Source organism: Plectropomus leopardus, chromosome 10, assembly GCF_008729295.1.
Source record: "Plectropomus leopardus isolate mb chromosome 10, YSFRI_Pleo_2.0, whole genome shotgun sequence".
NCBI lineage: Eukaryota > Metazoa > Chordata > Actinopteri > Perciformes > Serranidae > Plectropomus > Plectropomus leopardus.
In genome coordinates, this window is record NC_056472.1 from 3,730,417 (window position 1) to 3,753,420 (window position 23,004).

Below are 23,004 nucleotides of genomic sequence, written 5' to 3' on the forward strand. Positions count from 1 at the left end.
TTGATTCTATTGACTCCGGCTGAAATGTCAACTAAAATAGCAGCCATTGTCTGTAAGCATCCCAAATGGGAGGATCTGAGGAGTGAGGAAAAGATGAAATTGAAGGACGAGATGAGGCATAAATGTATTGGAATGAACCCTCTGACCTTGAATAAATAAGCTTGGACTAAATTTCACATCACTAGGTGGACTGATATTCCCTCTGAAGGGTCTGGTAGAGATCTCCTGCTGCTGCTGCAGACACTGGCCCACTTAAGGGCCACTGGTGGTTTTCTATCTGGGCTATCATTGATCCCAAGGCAGTTGCAACTTAATGTTTGAGCTGGCTTTGGGTAGTTTAAAGTTAGCTGTGTCTGGCAACAGTGATCCTCACTGATCTCATCTATAGTCTCTCTCTCTCTTCCCCTCTCTCCATTATTCCCAAGTGGGAAAAAGTTTGCTTCTCTAATTCCTTCCACGTCTGAGAAGAACATGCACACTTCTGTTAGCTCAAACTGCTTACTCCTTGGAGGATTGTGTGTGGAGGTTTGTGCATATGACTATGGTTGTAAGAGACCAGAATTTGTTTTGCAGTGGGTAGGAGTCTTCAATAGTCTTGAATTTTTTTGTAAGCTGTGTGCATGCTTGTCGTTACACTTCTAATTATATTCATACTGGCTCATGTTAAACCTTTACTGAGACTGTGTATGTTTCAAATATACTGTCATTACTTTTTTCATATTTTGGAGTCTGATAGTGAAAAACTAGGTAATGGAGCATCATTAAAAATAGACAAACAAAATATATTAGTGTTTTCTGTTGGACAACTGTTTGACCTGTGGGTCTCATGGAATAAACCAGGAGAAAATAGGAAAAGCATGCTTAAATTCACAAGTTCAATGGACTTTAATTGCATTGAATGAAAGATGGAGCAAATTCTATAAATATTTGCAGTAGGCTTGGGTAGCATCAGTTTATGGAATATCAGGGTATTTAGAAACCCTTAGGGTTTTTGAGTGCTGTTATAAATACAGACAGTCCTCTTTCTATTAAACTCATTGTATGTAGTGCACAGCATGCACCTCTAGAGTTCAGTCTGCAGTCTCCGCTGGTGGAACAGGCAGCTGAACTAAGAGAAAATGTGGCACCAAGTGGTGGAGGGAGAAGTTACAGGACTGTAAACGGCTGGTGGCTAACAGGCTGAGAGAAACCGTCTTGTGATCGGATCTCAGCTAGGTATAAATGAAACCTGTACAGTTGACAGAATGTTCTGCTTCACAGACACTGAAAGGTCACTTAGCTCTGTTTCTTCTTTTAACTTCAAAGTACAAAAAGCTAGAGAGACAAATAGCCCTCAGAAGCAGCATTCCTTCCTTTGAGTCAGCCCACCCAATGTGCAGAGACCTGTGATCAGATGTCAATACTGAGAAAATGATAATAGGCGGGCTTAGACATAGATGGTGTGTCATGGTTGCTAAAGCTGATAAAGTGACCCATTAACTCTTCCCACTGTTCTGCAGAGGTGTGGGCTAAAAGCAATCACACAACCTCACGGACAGAAGCAGCCAGCAATATTTATATATATATATAAAAACCAGAGCGTTAGAATATGGATTTTGACATTGATTACCATGGCAACAACTAAAGACAAGGCGAGTCAAGTTTATTATTATTGCACATTTTGGCAACAGAACAATTCAAACTGCCTTACATAAAACATCAAAAGCACTGAGACAAAGTGCAAAAGAAACACATTACAAAAGGACATAGAAATTCAATTAGAAAGCTAGAAAATAGAAAACAAAAACAATACTAAGACAGTTACAGTGCAGTGTAAGACATGAATAAATATTTGGTTTAATGCATAGGCAGTTGAAAACAAAAAAGTTTTAGCCTTGATATAAAATAACTTCGAGTTGAAGCAGAACTGCATCTTTCTGGGAGTTTGCTCCAGATATGTGGTGCATGAAAAGTGAAAGCTGTTTCCTGATGTTTAGTCTTGACTCTGGGGAAACAAAACAGATCTGTCCCAGAAGACCTGGGGATCTCAATGGTCTATATTGTAGCAGAAGTTTAAAAATGTATTTTGGCCCAAACCATTAAGCACTTTGTAAACCAACTGTATTTTGTTATCAGTTTCCTGAAAAACAAGAAGCCAGTGGAACGAACTTAAGCTAAATCTTCGAGGCATTCAGGTCAGCCCTAATGATTTACTATTATACTGATGATGGTATGTAGCACACTAACTATACATGAGTATCTCATACAGCCCCATTCCAAAAATCCCGAATTATCACTTTTGTATTTCTTGTGTTACACTAACATTTAAGATATTCACAGATAATTTAAGATGAAACAGCTGCACACAAATTACACAGTTATAGTCATATCAATTTTACAAACAAAACTATTTGCTCCACTCATTTAAAGTTAATTAATCCTTTCAAAATAAAAAAAAAAAAAAAACAATGCAAGAGTTTATAAGCACTTTGATTGCAATTTTATGACTTGTAAAATACAAGGCTCACATTTTGCATGTAATTTAATAAAACTATTAAACCCAGTGTTGCCCAGTTTGTATAAAACTTTGTTTGAACAGGGCCGGACTGGGATAGTAATTCTAATCCAGGCCAGACTCCAGACATTCACAACAGACCAATTATACTGTAACCGTTTTTGGAGATATTTTCTAGGGATTCACGATAATATCAGCACATCATTCGTATTGGACAATATTGGCTTTAAAATGAAATATCTGACTCAGCCTCCATATTGATTTCTGCTGATAGGAGAGACTGATTTATATACGTATATATTCTTTTTAATATTCAAAATGAGCAAACACAAAGCCTTCAGGTAAATTATACCACACGGGTAACAAAACAGCATATAAGATAAACAAGTATGATACAAGTATGTATTAAGAATATATATTAAAAAAACAGACAGATAAAAAGACGATCAAAAAAATAAGTAAATGAAAAAACTACATAAACTGGGGTACAGGCATGCAGATAAGAACATATATTCAAGTAAGAGGATTTGGGGGAGAAAGCTTCATTATTTCCCAAAAAAGTGGACATATTAAGACCGGTTATGGACCAAATGCGTTGTTATATATTGACATAACAGATATCTGCAAAAATTCCAACATTCAGCATCTCAAATATTTTCTTTGTTCACTGTTTATGCCGGTGACATACCTTTTAGTTCTATCACTACACAAAAAAACAACTTTAAAAAACACCCAGCAGTTCAAAGCAAGTGTCCTCGGTTTTAAGAAGCAGTCCATTCACTCATACACTGTTATCAAGACTACAGGAATAAATATGTGTTTATATCATTTTCTGAACAATGTGGGAGTGTCTGTTTTTCAGAGCTCTGTCTGGACTCTGCATTTCCTGCTTTCCTGATTAATTGTTGATGCCATTTAATCATTTTTTGAAACTTAGAATCAACTCAGTAATGGTAGATGTGATGTTCTGGTTTGTTTTTCCCTCTGTTTCTTTTGAACACTGACCTTGCTTGTGAACAGTTCTGGAATTTTGCTGCACTTTCCTGCAGGGCTTTTCTCCTTTTAACAAACCTCCTCTGAGCTCCACCTTTTCTCTTTCTCTCACTTTCTTCTCTCTCATTTTTATCACTGGTCTGACACTTTGGCCAATCAACAGAATTAGAATTCTGGTCAGTTTTTTAAGAGCCTTGAGGGAGTCCTCAAACACTTGTCGATTTCACAGACAGATGGCTCAGAGACCTTGCATACTTATGCAGAATTTTGTAAAGCAAAAACTAATAACATATTTTCTAGAAATATGTTTTTCAAATGTTTATGTTATTCATGTTGTTTCAGACTGATTACAGCAAATGTATATGCTATTCATCTTAAGCCTGCTGGCATTTATGTTCAGGCTCCAACTCAATTCGCTACAGTTGTCACTGAAATATTCATATAGGTAACAAAATTTGCTCTCTCAGGTTCACAGAAATTATTTTTACCGTCACTGTTAAGATCCAGCTGTATCCCATCATGCAGTGGCTTTGAAATGAATCATGTGTTACCTAATCACCTCGGAGCTCGTCACAATGAATATATTGAAACATCCTCATGTTCTGCATAACTGGTCTCGATGATTAGGGTGACTTTACACCGTGCATGCTGCCTTGGCTTTTCTATGGCGGGGATGAAACGCTGCACCCAATGTCAGAGAGTGCCTGAGGGCTTTCAGAGCCCGTTACTCTGCAGCCAAACTCTGCCTGCCTCTGTTGATCCATGATGCATAGAATGCAGAAACAAGCTTTAGAGAAGTGAGAATGCTGAGTGCCTCAGCCCTGCCTTTGATCAGGGAGGGAGGGCTGGAGCTTCCCGTCACCCCCTCCGTGTGCGAAGACCCACAGGCTGTATTGATTTTGAATAATGCTTTGTGTCTCCTCTAGCTGCATACATGCATAATTTGTCTTCATTATGTGTTGGGCAGAGCTGAGGCATGTCTGCGTGTTTTTGCTTATATTCCAAAGCGGATTTGTTTTGAGTGGAAAGGTTGGGAAGAGAGAGGGCAAACAGAGAAATGCACACTGTAAACATCATTGCATAATCTTTGTTTCCTTGTTTTGTGTTTTGTTACTGGCCTGTGTGTTTAGATTGTTCAATCAATATCTTTCACATGGGAAATGCATAGGAAATGAATTCTAAAAAATTCGAAGATGAAACGTGCCTCCTTTAAAGTTGGGTTCATAGTGTTGGGTCACATTGAGTGCAATATATAGTTATACAGTTCTAACTTAATATTTTTTTCATTTCACTGCATCATGCTTTGAAGTGTAAGGCTGGCATCATTTTATAATAATTTTCCTTCTGTCCAAAAATGTCTCAGTTTGACTCCCAGTACTTTCCAACTTCCCTACCCTGTCTGTGGCACTCAGCCCAAAGCTCACTGATTTCTACTGAAGACAAACTCTTCAAAAATACACCATATATTTTAGGCTTGTTTTTGAAGTTTCTTGACACTTAAAGGCCCGGTGATTTCCTGAAGCGGCTGGGAACTGTAATTTTTTTTAGCAAATGGTATCCAAACAGGAAGAAATAGTGTGTTTGTTAGGGACTATTTTCATTGTCGATCAATCCACATTTGGTGCTCTGGTTAGTACTTGTGGTGATAGGATGGTGAATGTGGACTTGAATTATACTAAACCACAGTGAGCTCAACATCATCTCACAGAAATACGTGAAATGACCTTAACCTTTTAACGCTGCATTATGAGTAAGTGACATCTTACTCGTTGAAATTACAAGGTGGTGGCAAAATTAGGTTTAGGCACCAAAACTTAGGTGTAGAGAAAGATCGTGTTTTGGAGTAAAAATAACAGATTTTTTCAAAGCATTGGACAAGTATGTCAACTAGTTACATATTGTAACATAATATAACTACTAAGCATGCTATGTAGGTACGTAACTTGACGTATCTACGAAAGAACGTCAGTACATCACACGGTTACATAACGTATTGTAATTTTGCTACATAACTATGTAAAAAAAAACAAGTGTGTTGCATTGTTATCTAATAAGACGTATCTACGTGAGGAATGTAAGTGCACCATGTAGGTACAAAATGTAACATAATTACACAGAGTGTAAGTATGTCACGCAGTTTTTCAATGTGACGTAGATACGTAAAGAATGTAAGTGCGCCACATACTTACGAAATGTAACATAATTACGCAAAGAACCTAAGTATGTCATGTAGTTGTGCCACGTGACGTAACTACGTGAAGAGTGTAACTACAACACATGGTTATATGATATATGACTATGTGAAAGCTATCTGAAACTTAAGATAGAAGAAGTAAGAAGAAACTTAAAACCTGAAACACGAACAGCAGTCTGTGAAAACGGGTGTAAGTCCTGTGTTGGTTTGACCCATCCTCCACCCCAACCTTCTCCTAACACCAACTTTCTCACTCTTTAAACTACCGGTTTCAGTGTGGCTCACTGATGTGTTTTTAATAGTTTTTGGATAACAATGGAGCTCTCAGAGGACGAGGATATATCAGACATTGATACAAACAGTACTTGCTAGTAGATACCTTCATTGTTGGATTTGGTCTTTTCATGGGATTTGTTGATAATATGAAATATGTAACTTGTCTAACAAGTACTGTCGGGCTAATTTGTGTAATATCTGAACTTAAAGTCTATTAAGACTCATCAGAAAGATCATAAGTAAGTCAGAGCAGTTACGTGAACCTGCTAGGGGCTTTATCTAGCTCATTGCTGGTTAAAAATGTAAGAGCAAGATGAGTTGTCCTCCTCCTACTGATTCTCAACAACAACTAAGTCTTCTGCTGAACTGCTAGAATTTGGTGCAACAGTATATTGTTATAATAAAGTATGAAATGGTGGATGTTATTGATCCCTGTGGGAAATTTTAGATTTTCACTTTCCACAATTCACTGTCTGTTCAGCTGTTTGGAGTGAAGTGTTTTGGCTGATGACTGGGTCCTTTGCCTGAAATGATAAAAAACATGCCATTAAAAGTGGTGCACACCTTGGTAGTTGCACTATTTGAAATTAATCTAACACTTAAAGTCTGATAATATCAAACAATAGTTAACTGCTGTTTAACGGTATCTGTGTCTACTGTGTTGAAGTATCCAAGATCTGCATACATAAATATGGTCCTAAAAAGTCCATTATGGATAAATATAGTAGCTGATTTATCTGTTGCACTCTAAAACAATGTTACTGTGGTGGCAAAATGGACCTGACAAGAGTTACGATTGAAGCATGGATGTTTTGGTCATTATTTATCCTCAGGACACCGTTATGAAACTGGTTTTGACACAGGCTTTGGGAAAAATAACATAAATGTACTGATCCAGTCCACCCCCAACGGTGTGGACGTTATGGTGCTGTGAATCAGTTAAACCCCAATCATCTAACTACAGTTGAAAGTTTAGTTTAAAAGCCCATTTGAAATGATCTATAGTTCATTGTATTATATTTTAATGTTGTTTTTTTTTTTACTGTAAAGTTGGTGTCCTTTGCTGTCCAGTCACACTGGGATAGGACCTAACATCAACCATCCTCAACAGCTGTCTCAGCTGTGAGATGCATACTCCTGGTTTTCAGTTAAGCCATATTTACTGTAGGAACCTCATCATAGAATAATTTTAATAATAATTTTAATTTTTACTTGATAACTGTGTCACACCATCCTCCACAAAAACTGGCGGCACACTTTGTCTGTACAAGCAGCTTATTATGACCCATATTTACATTTATTGTTAAGTTGTAATATATGATGGGAGGCAAGGAGGAAGTCAGCTGACATAGTATAAAGAGAGAGAGAGAGTTCATGTAGGGAGGAGGTCTGGGTGAATGGGAGTATCAATCAAACACAGGACTCTGAACCAGGAGACCACTGTTATGTCAACAATTACTTTTGAAGTTTTTGTACTATTTTTGCAACTTATTTACGCAAGTTAGTTTAAAAGACTAGCTTAATTTATACCTTATACATAAAGGCAGTTTACTTATGAAGGTAAATTAAGTTAAATAACAAATGTACATATTTAAACCAAACAAAGATCCCTAGCTATGACAGGCAGCTAACGGCTAATGTGGTTTGCAGTCAAATACAACAGAAAGCTGGATGTAAACACAGAAGCTCCGTGCCCTGAAGCAAATTTATAAAGTGCTCCTGAATGCATTGTCACATCTTCTTCTAAACTCTCAGATTTGTTGCTCAATAATATTGCATCTTTACCCCAAAATAATAGGAAAGGCACCTGTAACTTTGAAGATACCATCAGTATAATTTTCCCAGTTTCAAGATTGTTACCCCCTTATTTCCTAACTTCATGTCTTGTTACATTGCATCTACTAGAGTTAGGTTAATTTCTGGTTTTGCTGGTCCTGTCCAATGTACGACAATTAACTCCCAAGCAGCGGCTGGTGGCCACAACATAACGGAGATCAAATTTCAGTTGAAGTGGAAGGAGGCAGAGCGACACACTGTGCTTGTTTATTGGAGAATTCATGTGTTTTAGGGTTTGACAAGAGGAGACATGGCAGAGTTAATATCAGAAAAAATGAAAACTGCACCAATATGACAACATTTTGAATTTGAAGTCTACAAAAGAGGTGTTGTACCTGGCTGCAGGCACTGTTTTTGATTTAACTTTTGTCTGACGCTGTTTCTGTTTAATGTTGTATCTGTCGCTTCCTTTGAAAGCACCCCACTGGATGAAGAATGGCTGATTCATAAATTGAAATAAGAAATTATCTAAATGATACCTCCGTATTTCACTACAAAATCCATACGGAGGAGGCAGTTGGTTGGAGAGATAGCTGGGGAGCTGTATGTTTTTATTAAGCTAAATTACTATTGCAGTAACAAAATAGGCTAACATTACTTGCCGCTGTTGGCAGTGTAGTATGTCATTCCCAGTAAAAAGTACAATATAAGCTTGTTGTTCCTTGTTTTAAAAAGTAATGCAACGCATGTGGGAAGTTAACAAATCAGCTAACTTACCCATCTTTTAAGGTTTAACATCTCCAGTCTGATCTTAAGTGCACAGCTGATAGCTACATAGTTTGTTTATATGATGTGACAGACAAGCATATTTAATGGATTCAGTGTAGACAGAGAGCTCTGATGTTATGTGATGCTACGTATTTCGGTAGTTTTCTGTTAAGACACATAGTAATAGGGTTTTTTGCTTAGTCAGTGTAAGGCCCTCTGAGGCAAATTGTGATATGTGATAATTGGCTGTATAAATAAAATTGATTTGATTTTAATTTGACTAAGGAGCTGCTGCTGAATCAAGAGGGATGCCTGGTGTAATTGGTTACGCTGGTTTGGTCTGGAGTTTGTCTCAATACCAAACTTGTTTGAAAATTGTTTCACCGGCCAACCCCTAAAACATACGTGTGTGTATTGGTGTGTACTGTAATGATACACCATTAGTATGAAACGTTACACTGTACATCAGAAAGAATTAAGCTGTACATTACTCACAGATTTCAGTATACAAAAACAAAATTCTTATTTGGACTTGTGAAGATTCTCAAGTTGTCTATCACCTGTAGAAAAGCTTTTTTGTGCACATCAACAAGTGTCTGAATGAGCTGCATCTGACAGTCTGAGCCGACGTCGCCTTCCTCTCACTCTGGGCGGCTCCCTCATTAGGATTTCATACAGCCTATCTGACACACTCCTCGATAATATCAACAAGCGCAGTGGGATAATACAACAGTAATAAATGAATTACATTGACTGCAAAATGAATGACATTGCAATGTCAACAGCAGGGTGCCTCGCCGCTGTGTAATCTGAACACTGCTGAATAAAATTGAATTAATAAATGAATGTTTGCTGGATGGTGAACAACCAAGATTTTAGCTCGGTGCAGCACATTCAGACCTCCAACAAGTCCACATGCAGTTATCCTGTAATGATAATATCCATTTCATTTCTTCTTCTTTTTTTTGCTCGAAATAACCCTGAAATGCATTTTCTTTTGTGAAGACTGCACAGGTGCGCAGGTTAAATGTGCACGTGATGTGATTGTGAAACATTTTGCAGAATGATCTCACATTGCTCACTGTCTGTCACGATGAAAGGTGCTTCTACTGGTCATGTGGTGTGTCTGATGTTTATGCACCCCAGGCAGATCGTTTTAAAAACTCAAATTGCGGAGCAAATCAACCATTTTCATGTCAGTATTCACGGCACTGGGTTCCTCAAATTGGTGCTGATATGCAAATTCTGACTGTAAAAACAAAATGCTCAATAGATGGTTGATTAACCCTTTTCAAACCTGAAAAGTGTGCAATGTGCAATGACAGACATGATCCAAAAATTAGAAAGAAAAAAAAAAGTGTGAAAAGGAAATTACCTGAAATTTAAGAAACAAAACAAAACAAACCAAAGAATTCCCGGAAATAGTGTGAATAATGAAAATTATAATGATTTTGTAACATAATTTTAAATATGTAATTTTCATAATTGGACATAAAGTTTTTCCCTCGCTTTTAAAAAAATATATAAATAAATAAATTGACTTATTTCTTTAAATTTGTTCCACATTACCTTTTTTTCTAAAGTTTTTGAAAAAAATGCACCAATTTGATCAGACTTCAAAAGTTTAAATACTTGTAAAAGGTATCTGAAATTAAAATGATAATAATAATAATAATAATAAGTTCCATGTTTCAAAGGGTTAAAGGTATGCAACGCTGATTTTGAACTATCTTTGATTAACAATATGGCTAGTATGTGCAATTGAACTTTGGTAAACCTCCCTCTGTCTAACTAAGTACATCACCCACCAGTGGAAGCATTTATTGGTCTGGTGTGGCGCACTGCATTCTGGTAGTTGTAGGTTTTATTCCTCTTGAGTAAAAGTGCCCTTTTTCTCTGGTCTTGAAACACCAAATTTAAAAGTATTTGCGTTTCTTTACTGCATAGACAGCCTATTTTTATTAAAAGGCTATCTCTCCAGCTGTGAAATAGTTTTTTTTAATGCATGTAACACTGATAATCATCTTTTTTTTCTGTTACAAACTTCCAGTCGCTCAAAACAACTGCAAAGTCTTTCTTTTTATTTGAAATAGCTTGATGTACTTATGTAATAATCGCCAGATCCCTGCAATCGTTTGGTCTCTAATGAAAGAGGAGAGCGATCAAAGAAAGCAAGCAGCAAGTGTGTGCAGTGTGGCTCACACAGGGAAAGAAAAAAAAACATTCCTTTCTATAAACATGGTCCAGATTTATCAGCAGTGATGGCTTAACTGCGCAGTCACAACTCCAACCCTTCAATCAGCATTACAGGTTAAATCTTCCACGAGATAAGAGAATGAGCCAGTTCTGAGATAATGACATTTCTGAGTGACTTTGCTTTACATCAAGCAAATTGACGGAGATAAACATAAATAAAGACTCCCAAAAACGGAAGAGTTTGCAATTTATTAAGGAATCCAGGATGGTAATATGGCAGCTAGCAGTGATGTGCTGAAGGCGGAGCTGTTCTGGCTAAGCCACATGACATTTGGTCATGAAACTTTCATGGTGTGGAGTTCCTGAATGTCTGCACTAAATTGCCCCAGGGTCATAAATACTTTATCAACAGCAGACACCTCAGCGAAACACCTCCCCAGGGCTCTCTCACTCTCACTCTCTGTCTCCCTACCTCTCTCCCATCAGCCCCTCTCGTCTGCTCTCTGCCTCTCCACACCCACATCCTCTTTGTCCAGCACTCCACTACTGTGCTAGCTAGTTTAATGTGAAGTATTTCACCCTTATAATTCACAACTCACCTTAGCAATTATATTATATCATACTCTCATACAGAGTCAGTGCACAGGCAGAGGTGTTTTTTGGAGTAGCATGTTCATCTATTAGCTGAAATGAAGATTCTTTCTTGACAATTTATTGGAAATGCACCAAAGCAAAACCCTAAACTTGTATCTTTTAAAGCACTGTCTTTGATCTAGTGCCGGAAATTCATCCCAGCCTGCTTAACTTTAATGCCACAGCCTTTATTCCCGCACCGCCATGCATGAGCTGTGTTTGAAGCAGGACACCAAGACCGGTATTCACTCAAAGAACCTCAGCAGACCTTAAACAAGCCCAAGAAGGAGCACAGCTCGGGAAGAACGAGCGCTTGATGGGAAGTGTAGAAAAATCAGAGATCCTGCAGCAATCCTAGTGCAATCACCGTGGCTGTACTCTGCTGTATAAGTAGACATGAATCCAGCTGTGAATGCACAGCAAGTCATCAATCGGGAAATCAGATTGTCCCAACTCACTTTCTTGTCTTATGCTTTGAATCGAGAACTGGCATCTTTTGTCCCAGGTTTTTTGAGGGTTTTTTTTATTTTCTAAAGCTTGAAATGGTTAAGGTTTGGGTAACACTTAAGATTGCAGTCTGCAAGTAACAGGAATCAGGGGCACTGCCAGGGACCTTGGACCCCATGAAAAGAAATCATTTGGGCCTCATTGCCATAGACTTGTGCCATTATTGAAACCACACCTCCAGAACCTGATCAACCCATTATTCAAATCTTTAAATTACTCTAGCTTTTCAATATTCTACTTTTTACTCCACTACATTTGACAATTATACTTAGTAGTGGTTGTTCTTTTCTGCAGAGACCCTACGCACCCTTTCTTTTCTCTGTGAAAAGAAAGATTTTATTTACTTTCATTTCACAGATTATAAGCTATACCTATTAAGGAAAATAAAGTCCTCACACAATAGCGTTTTGAGTCCTATGTGTGATTTATCCTGGCTTCATATAAACAGAGGAAAACTCTCCTAGCCAACAGTCTAATTTATGCAATGTAAAATATCATAGGCTTGTGATAATAATGTGAGCATATTTTATTTGTGGGGAAAATTGTCTACTATAAAATTATTAAGACTATCAATTTGTTGATGAATCTTGTGAGTAATAATTTATTTTGTAACATTACCTTTGTAATGTAATGTTGCTGTTGTTCATGGCTTCATATGACTAGAAGTCTGCAAGCCTCTAGGCTATTTCATACAATCTAAAATGCCATAGACTTGTGCTAAGCACATTAGCATGTTTTATTTGTGGGGAAAATGTGTCCAGCAAAGACAAGTATTTTGCCTGTGAATCTTGCAAGTTATGAAGGAGCCGATTTGTGTTCTTGAAATTATTGCTATTAAGTCACGTTTAATGATTGCTTCATGTGTGGTTTGAATCAATCAGACTTTACAGCACTTCTCCGCAACTCCACTGCTGTCTGATGTTTTGGAGGTGAAACTGCAGAGCATCAAACTAGGACATGGGCCATTGTGTGATCTGCGGCGTACAGAAGATGCCTGTCTAAAAATCACCTTTAAGTTAAAACCAGGATAAAAAGCAGTGTTTTCTCCCCTCTTTGACTGAAAGCGCCAGGTGTTTGTAATGGGTGTGGTCACAGGTCTGCTCTGTTGCAGCCGCAACCACAGCCAACTGTGATGTCACAGTGTACTGACACACCCTGGAGTACACTTTTACATCACTGCAGCAAGGCAAAGAGTTAAAATTGGAGGTCAGAAAAGTTTTTAGGGGGTACTAAGTTGAGTGCAGTTCCTAAAAGCAAATATCCGTTTATATACGATATGATACGATACGATACAATATATGTTATTGTAGGAAATTTGTCTTGGACTCAGATGCTGCACCTATAAATGCCTTTCTGGGCGACTTTTTGACTAAAATGTAGTAGATTTACAATGACAATGACATACCGAAGTCCCATCATGAGTGGAAACCGGCTGTGCAATGTGTGACCTTATAAATACTGAAAGTCAATAACAGTCATATCACCATGCATGACATTGGCAGATAGAACCCATAATTTAGAAGACGCTTATGGAGGCTGACCAATGTAGATATAACCTTTACCTTTAGATGAAACAATCCATTAAAGGTTATCAGGTGTATTCATCATTCAAGCAGATCCAATGTGTGCATCACTCCCTCTTGCAAACAGGCAAACGCCATTAGTCTCTCAGAAAGTGGTGCACACAAGCAAAGGTTAAGAGGAATTTATGCTAATGCGGGCTCTGCTAATGCACTCAACACACCCACAAGAGACGAAACTGATTTTTTGTCCTGATTTTCACCTCAAATCCACAACTTTTGTTGACCTTCAAGGACGACCGCTGTTTGCACTTGTGTTATACAGTATGTTTACTTTATAATAATTTCACGTCTTTGGCATTCTGAAGGTACAGCAGGTCAAACACAAGATGTCAATATTTGAGTATCAGTGTTCTGGGTGAGAGAGATGTTTAGTCTGCCCTCAGTGTCAGTATGAAGGTCTTTTGCTGGCATTTCTTCCAATTCTTTGAAATATTTGACAGGGGATTTACTTTGTATTGTCACAGTGTGGTGGAAAGTGGAGTGGATCTAAGTTTTGCTTTCTGAAAGACAGATGCTCACTTTATGTTCTGTGCATGGTATATATATATATATATACACACACCCCAGGGCCCTGGAGTGCCAGGGCCAGAAAAGGCCATTCATGTTAGTAATATTTTGTTGATATTTTGATTGCAAATTTGGTGGTGAATTCCCATCACTATAGCACATTATCTACTAAGGGAACTAATATTATCAGCACATTTGAGAGCCTGTTTTGTAAATGGACCCTTTCAGAAAATAGCATTTTGGTGAATCAACGATACCCAAAATCAGATCCAGCAGATGTTGCGCTTTTGAAATGATGCAGCGGCGTGTAGCGAAGCCCTTGGGTTCACAGAGGCATACCACTGTAATTCTAGACTTGGAAAGAAAGAAGAGCCCACACTCACAGCTAAGTGACCACAAACGATTGCAGGTTCACAGTCACCCATAAAACCATACATAAATCAGTTTTATGCTTAGATAAATCAACTTTCTTTGTTTGGGCTTTTCAGGTGTAACAGGTACCTTGAAAAATATAAGTAAATTGTTGTTGTTTTTTATCTAACCATTTAGGTTACTTAATATTGGTTATATTTACTTAATTTTGTGAATTTGTTGCAACTTAAAAATGACAAGTTAAATCAAAACGGTCTTTCTACGTTTTTAGCAACTTCAGTAAACCAACTTTACTGTGCTGTATATCTGTATTCTGCTGGTTGGAAACTAGTCAATCATATTACAAATATGATTGACTAGTTTGCATAAAACATAAACATGTTAAGAAAACTGAAGTTGCAGATTTCCTAACCTTATCATTGGCAAAATTCTCTTTGTCATGATCAAGTGAAATCAGACTAGTCTGGTTTACTGAAATTGCTAAAACTTAAAAAGTACAGTATAATCTCACTTGCCATTTTTTAGATGCAACAACCTTATAAAACTGAGTAAATAAAGCTAAACTTTCAATTAAACTTAACACTTACATATGAAGTAAACATAATTGAAGATTTAAATTTATGTTTACTTTACTTTTTCAAGGCAGTTGGTTTCCAAGATTATTTTAAGTGAGATCAACCAACAGCAAATTTTTGCCCTGTGCCCTGCAGTTGCTTAATCCAGCCATTATTCACACAGTGACAGAAGCTGCAATAAAATCTAATCGTTTTACAAATGAAAACAGCACTAGATATCCAGGCACACTTATACAAATCCAAGAGTGATTTTATGTGATGGCCTGAAGAGGGGGAACAGAAGTAGCTCAGAACAATATTTCTGTTAGAGAAAAGTAGCTCTGCTAACTAAATTACGAAGGCCCGTTTCTCATAACAATAGAGCTGCAGCAGTAGCACTGAGCGGTGCCGGAGGCCCACTTGGACCGACTTACCCCTCAAAGTGGATTGATCACCCTTGTCTACAAAATGGAGCACGCAAATCGATTTGCGCCTTTATTATAATACAAGCAGGCTAGTTTTTCAACACTTCTCTATTCTACTCTGCTGCTGTTTGATGTGATCTCATCTCTGCAGCTGTACAGAGGGCAAAAACAGCAGAGCAGAAGCTCCCACACAAAGCAACAGGGTCACTGAGGGACTCTGGAGCGATGCTTTCATCTCTCTTATGTATGCACCATCTAATACCACTAAGTGTTGTCCCTGGATCGATGACTGACTTGTTCGTCCAGGATTCACTTTACAACCAACCAATCAGAAGCACTTCTCGATTAGCACCACGCAGATAACCACCCTTGAAGGAAAAATAAACAAAAAACACCCATTTCAAAGCCAGTCGTGCAGCAAAAGCACGCAGAGATTTTTCATGGATTTTAAGCACAATTTTGAGGTGTGACAATATTTAAATATATATGAAATCTCTGTTGGGCCTGTTTAATGGAAATATGTGGACTTGTGCTAACATTAGCTCTATCTGCTAAGCTAAGCTAAACGTTATCCCAAACAAGTTGGTCATTGATCCAGAGACAACACTTATTTGGTGAGATCAGATGGTGCGTTATTTACACTGTCCACTCTTTCAGGAACATAGAATTGTTCCAAATTGACCAAAATTCACCAACATTATCATCTGAATATTCTTTGGTTTGTTGATTAATGTATTAGTTCTGAGTTTGGGCTTTGGTTAGAAGAGGAATTAGTAATACAGAGCTGAGTCTGAATAGTAATTTGCTACAGGTGTGAGAGGAATGCTTAAAGAGGACAGGGAGGAATGTAAGCTTCCAGTGAGCGCAGTAGTTAGTATGACTGGGATATGATGCTCTGCTCTGCTCTTCATCATTATTTTAGCAGAGTTTCAGTTACCACTGCACACAAAAACTGTGTCCCACATCCACACCACATACTCATTCTAAACCAGCTTTAAGTTCTCACTGCAAAAGTGCCAAAATAAAGACACTCAGAGCAATCAGTATCAAAACAGTTCATTTTAAATATGCTGTAGATGGGCACTATTTTGCCATAATCCACTGCACAAAGAGAAAACAGCAGCTGCTGACAGTTTATAATGCACTGTTGTGTAACTTCTGTAGCTTCTGGAGCACGTTTAGTAGATGATATATAATTATTGCAAATACATATCTCATAACTATTTTAGGGGGTGACTTTGATTACCTATGCAACAGTGCACGTATTGCATAATTTCCTGTTAGAGAAGTAACATTTAGCTTGCTATATAGTTTGCAGATTATATGATTGAATTTGTTTTTAAAAAGTCAGTCACCTGATAGGTCACATTGTTATGATGATAGAGTGTCTCAGTGGGGGCTGTGGAAAAACAACATTGAGACATTTTAAGGTTCATGTGGTGGACACTGTTATTACCCATCCAGCAGTTAACCCTTTAACACTTGGATTGACATCAGTTTCCCTGCGCTGCAATCAGACACCTTTACCTACCTTTTAAAGATGTGAAACCTGAGAAAAATTGATTTCTTTTGAAAACATGAGAAAAAAACATAATAAGCAACTTTACAGAAAATGTCCTGCAATCTGCCAAAACTTATTAAAAGGTGACCTTGAAATGATCGAAAAATTAGCTGGAAGCATTATTAGATCTTATCAAAAAATGAGGGGAACATTTTTTAAACATTTAGAACAATTTTTTAATTACATATTTTAAATTATGTTACAGAAAAAAGAAAACAAATATTACAGTGGTCTTCAGTGGTCTGCTGCTCTGCTTGGCAGGCATCTTGCATAGGGTAGCTTATGCCATCCACTCCACGTCCCAATGATAAACACAGCTCATATTTCATTTTAGAAATGTTGATGTGATACATATGAGATGTAAAAATATAAAATATCAGTGGTTTGCATAAATGTACAATACCAACATTTTCTTCTGGGCACTGGGCTGCCCTGAGTAATTGTTTTTTTGTATTTTTTTTTTACTTCCCCCACTGGTGTGTTGTCATGTATGACAACAGGCAGAGCGTGTATGAATTATTACACCTCCTAATCCCTAATAAGCCCAGTGATTCACCGCAACAGTCAAATGCAGGTATAAACTATTGATCGTTGTCTGGCAGAGACATTAAAGATATAAGACTTGATATCACAGCTCATTGTGTTTGTGTGTTGACTGCAGCGTGTAGGCTCCTAGCATCATAAAGTTGAGTCTCTGACCAGCAGAAAACATCTCTCTCATAAGCCCGCCGGTAAGTTTGATATAGCGTCGGGTTCACAGGTTTCATTTCACTGCTAAGTACTCCTAAGACCGATGCAATTGCATCTTTGGCCCGCACGTATTTAACAACCCACAGCGAGCTGTGGTGAATCTCTTTTTATTGACCGTTTAAGCTCCTCGCTTAAGGCCAAGTAAAAGCTCCTGTATAACAAAACAACACGACTCCCAGCGAGAGAGCAGCCCTCTGACTGAGACTGGGACCACTGTTTGCACTGTAAAATCTGACAAGTTGATTTTACTTAGAAAATCTAGGAAACTAATTGCCTTGAAAAATGTACGTAAATATAATTATACTTACCATGTGTTTACATTATATCTACTTGCAAGGTTTACTTAATTTTTTGTTGTATTAATTATTAATTATTATTTATTATTATTCATAATAAATATTAAGACTCAACCAAGCTCCAGCCAACTTGCAAATACATAAACTTGTTTAGTTAAATCCGACTAACTCGATTTACTTAAAAACTTAAGTTGCTGTCACTTACAAAGATCAAGTTTATTCACTCATCATTTTTCAGTTGCCACTACTTCACAAAACTAAGTAAATATAAGTAACCTTAAAAATAACTTATAACATACACATAAATTAGGGATGTCCTGACTGAATCAGAAGGATCTGTATCGTGCCTGATTAGAGCATTTTTAATTGATTGGGATTGATTTTGTTGAGCAAACAAACTGATACTTTGTTTACGTCCGACATCACACAGGTGATGTAAACAGTGTAGCAGCTGTTTGTTGGCAAAAATCAAAATCAAGCTTACGTCCTTGATTTATTTATCCAAAAAAACAAGCAAGCAAACAAAGGACCAAAAATTATGACTCTGGCTGCCTCTCTTGCTCAGGTAAAAAAAAACATTTTGCCCACCCAGGTACATGCTGATCCTACCTGCCTCCCTATCTTTATAACCTCAGGTGCCCAATATTTCTTAATTCACTACCAAAAAAAGAAAAAAAAACAAAGAAAGAAAAAAATAATAATTATGTGGAAACTAAATATGCTAAACAAAACAATAATAATTAGGCAATAAAACTGAACAACTAAAAAACGCTGTCAAAAACGAACTTCAGTTTAGAGAATAACTTCAAGTGTAATTTACACTGAAATACGACATTTGTTAACCAACTTAAAATAATTACTTAAATATGTACATATCAATGAATTACGTTTTTTCAGATTAAGTTAGCAAGTGTGATTGATTTTAAGTTAGTTAACAATTCTCTTTTTACAGTGAAGAAAGAACATGGAAATTACACTTGTCATTTTTAAATTGCATCAAATTCACAAAATTAAGTAAATACAGCTAAATTTTGAGCAAACTTAACATTCCGATATAAAGAAAACATAAATTAAGATAAATAGCTATTTACTCTTTTTTTTTTTTAAGGCAATCAGTTTCCAAGATTGTTTTGAATAAGATCAGCTTGTCAGATTTAACAATGTACTTCCTTACCTTTAACAAGGCAATCGGTTTGCTAGATTTATCAAAGTAGGATCAGCGTGTGATTTACAGTGTAGTGCGTAGTGAGGAAGCAGGGGACGCGTGCTGTGAGCGCGCCTCCGCCTGAGATGGAGATGAATGTGCAGCGGGCTCTCAGCACCGCGGACAGCTCCTGGCCGGCTCCTGCCTCTCAGACTGACTGTTTCAGCACCACACAGTCCCACCATGTCAATAATCATCTCCAGGCTAAACTGCTCTCCTATCAGGAACGCTTCTTTAAAATCCAGCAACCCCCATCCTCAAGGGGAACCATCACAAGACCACTTGAACACCCCTCCTCCTCCTCCTCCTCCTCCTCCCCCCTCCTCTCTCTGTGCTATACCCCCCCATCCTCTGAAACACCAGCATCAGTGAGAGCAGACAGGGGGAGAGAGTCATCGAGCTTCCTCACTCAGACGTGCAAGACAAGTGCCAGTGGTTGTAAAATGTGAGCAAACTTCGGCTCTCTCGGTTCGGTAACGAGCGTGTCCGAAACTCTCCTCCCTTTTTTTCTCCACCGGCTGCTGAAGTGAGGCTGCGTTGGCTTCTCGTCAGACGCTCCGTCCGTCCAAAGACCTCGCAGATATTCAATCGTGACGGCTCCGTCCCTCCGCTCCCACTCCTGCTTAAGATTCCGCAGTTGACAAGACGCCGCCGCCGCATCCTCCATCCTCCTCTGACTTTTTTTTTTTTTTTTTTTTTTTGCCTTCACGCGAAACGGGGAATTTCAGGATTCAAGTTTAATCATACGAGGAGTTTACAATGACAGCCACGAAGGAGCAGCCGAATCAGAGGCAGAACCAGCCGCAGCAGGATGAGGTGGGCTTTTCTTTGAGACTTGATTTGCAGGTTTTCTTCCACTTTAGATGCTTAACTCTGCAAGGTCAGAACATTTATCATCTGATTAGCGTAAACGGCAGCTGACAGGCGCATACATGAAGTGAAAAACGCATCAGTTGTTCGTCTCGTTTGCCTTTTTCTCTTCACCAGCTTTCTGTATCAGGCTGCGACTACAGTGAGATTCAAGTTCTGCTGCACATGCCAATATTGAAACAATCAAGCCGTCGTCAGCTGCGCGTGGAGCTCATTGTCAGCTGTCAAGACTGGGTCACAGAAACCGCCGTGGGCACATGCAGTATCAGTGGAGAGGGGGAGAGAGTTAGACTGCGCAGGGCGCATTGTAATTCAGCCGCTGCCTCCTGTCAGCTGCCCTCGACACCTTGAAAGAGAACAGTCGTGGAAAATCACTTTGGAAGAAAAGGGCACCATATGCGCATTTTCCCTCCCGGATCCGGTGACTTAATGAACGCGCGCTGTCTCTAATCGGCTCTGTTAGACCGGAGGGGTTAAATGTTCCTGTTTGAGGCACCTTTACACAGGTGGCGTTGCGCACTGCACTGCTTTTTTTATTCAAGGGTTTAAGGGGGATGAGATCAGTCTTTGCCAGAGCGACCTGGCGCGTGCAACTTGACAATCACGCGCTTGTGTTTGCGCCAAAATGCCGAGCCTCGATCACCATCACTTATTGATTTCCCCCTTCTCCAAATGTTCCCTCCTTCAGACACATGTAGCTCGCTTTCCTATCACACCGATAAGTAATTTTTGTCCTGTGTGTGACTGTGGGTCTCCCTCTGAGATATTGCCAAATATATTCTGGGCGCTCTTAATTGAATTCAGCCCTGTAGCCCTATTATTCTAAGAAATCAAAACCTCGGCCTCATAATTGAGTTTCTGCCTGAAATATTCTCCTCAGAGAGAGAGAGAGAGCACAGCCTTCTCTGCTGTAGAGCTAGTGGATAGGCCTACTACTTAGTGGCTGCGAGGCTCTTGTAAAGTCACGTTGTTGATTTTTTGTGTGAGTAGTGTTCACAGACTTCATTAGCGGTGATACTGTATGTGCACAGCTGCTGATGGGTGCTGCTGTTGTTGCAGACATCATTAATGCTTTGGTTCTTTCATCAGTGCTTTTTTTTTTGTTTCTGAATGGATTCAATCATCTCAATGTGAGTGCAAAACAGCTGCAGGATATCAAAGAATTGTTTGTTTAAAGGGATAGTTCAGATTTTTTTGAATTGGGGTTGTATAAGGGCACTTATCCATAGCCAATGCGTTACATACAGGAGATATCAGCCGGCACGCCCCCAGTTTGGAGAAGCAGGGACATGGATGCTAAGAAATTTATTGCTGTGGAGGGGACATAAAAAAAGTCCAATCTAAAAAAATCAATATCAGCTTAAGTGTTTGCTATACTGAGAGTATTTTCATAAACATGTGTGTAGTTTGTGTTTTTGTGTTACTGAAGTGAATCTAGCCCTTTTAAAAGCCAAAGTCACACAAAAACACAAATTGAGGCAGCAGTAGAGCAGCAGCTCCTGTGTGTGTCCGTCCAGCAGTGAAAATACTCTCAACATAGCATATACTTAAACTTATATTTATTATTTTTTTTGTTTAAACTTCTTTTAGGTGCCTAAAATATGTTTTGCTGCTGACAACTCCACAGTAGTACATTTCTTATAATTCTTTTACTCTTAATTTTTATCTGCTTATGAGATTAATTCTTCATTTTGCTTATTTATTAATTAAGTTGTATTTTTGTACTTACACTCCCATCTATTTGCAGTGCTGTTTAATATTTGTGTTCCAGTGTTCTTAATATATTTAATTTTGGTTATGTCAGAAGGGGGGCAGGGGAGGGGCTACATGGGTTTCTGAGATTTTATTTTATTTTGTAAACCTTATTATTTGAGAAGCACTTTCATGTTTAAGCTTGAAAAGTGCTATATAAATAAAGATTATTATTATTATTATTATATTGTTAGCTTCCATGTCGGATTCCAGCCTGTTTTTCCAAACTGGGGACCTGCTGACTGACATCTCCTGTATGTAACACACTGACTATGGATAAGTGCCCCATACAACTCCACTAAAAAAAACTGAACTATACCATTAAAGGGTCTGTTTCAAAAATCACGCACATTTCAATATTTCAACATGACAAAGTCATGTGATTGAGGTACGCCGACTCTACACGCTCTAAAAGCCTCTGTGAATTTTTGATCACTCGCTGTTGGCCGGTCAGTTGAAGATATTGCGTAGGTTTTGTGTAGCAGGCCGGCATCACGTTTGCAAAGCATCGTGGGGATGAGAGGAGTGAGCAGACCCGGAGATATTACTGTCTCAGGCTGTGTGGACCTGCAGTTTGTGTACATAGCCTCTGTGGCAGGCTCTTAACAGGGTTACTGTTCATCAAAGTTGCATGACGATGCTGAGGGAATTACAAAAGGGAGAAACACTGAGGTATCTTTAAATAATAAGTGGAGGAGAAAACTGAGCCCTGAGCTGTTTTGGTATCTGCACGCTGGAGCAACAGTAGTTCTATTGTTCTTGTGTGTGTTTTGCTACAGTTGTGTCCATTGTTGTTGAAAACCTTCTTTGTTTGTCAGTGTAGCAAGAAAACGTGAAGATCTTGCCAAATACCATTGATGGGAACTATAACTCTGCAGCTCCAAGATTCCTCGTATTTTTGCAGAGTTATGTAACTACAATGGCCAATTTCTTCTTTGTTTTGCACCAGTGTTCACAGCTACTGGACCGACCACAAAATACAGGATGGGTGCACACTTTTTTCCAAATCTATCAATACGACACCCACTTGCTATATGTGGGTTGAAAAAGTGGTGCGTTACAACCAGAATGGGCAGGAAGGAATTATTACAGCAACTTGCTTTGAGATAGAATTGAAAAAAAAGCAAACTTACTCTAAAAAAAAAAATACAATAGCCTCCACCAAAACTTAGCCCTTTGAAACCTTGCAAATTGGCTTGATTTCCTTCAAAAAATGGGAAGAGTTTGCAGGTTATAAGTGACAAGAAAATTACTTGACATCAAGCAAAAACAGAAAAAAACATAAAAGTACAA

General features: G+C 38.4%; 1 protein-coding gene across 2 annotated transcripts in view; it reads left to right on the forward strand.

Annotated features, from left to right (window-relative positions):
• LOC121949267 (inactive dipeptidyl peptidase 10-like) overlaps positions 1-23,004 on the forward strand; it is a 270,175-nt gene that overhangs the window by 93,104 nt on the left and 154,067 nt on the right. Inside the window, exon 1 of one of the 2 annotated variants that reach the window (XM_042494909.1) lies at positions 19,487-19,905. The exons of the other annotated variant lie outside the window; for it this stretch is intronic. Coding sequence (XP_042350843.1) covers positions 19,849-19,905 — 57 coding nt within the window. The 5' untranslated portion in view covers positions 19,487-19,848. Of the gene's footprint in view, positions 1-19,486; positions 19,906-23,004 lie in introns of those variants that run through there. 2 annotated transcript variants of the gene reach the window in all.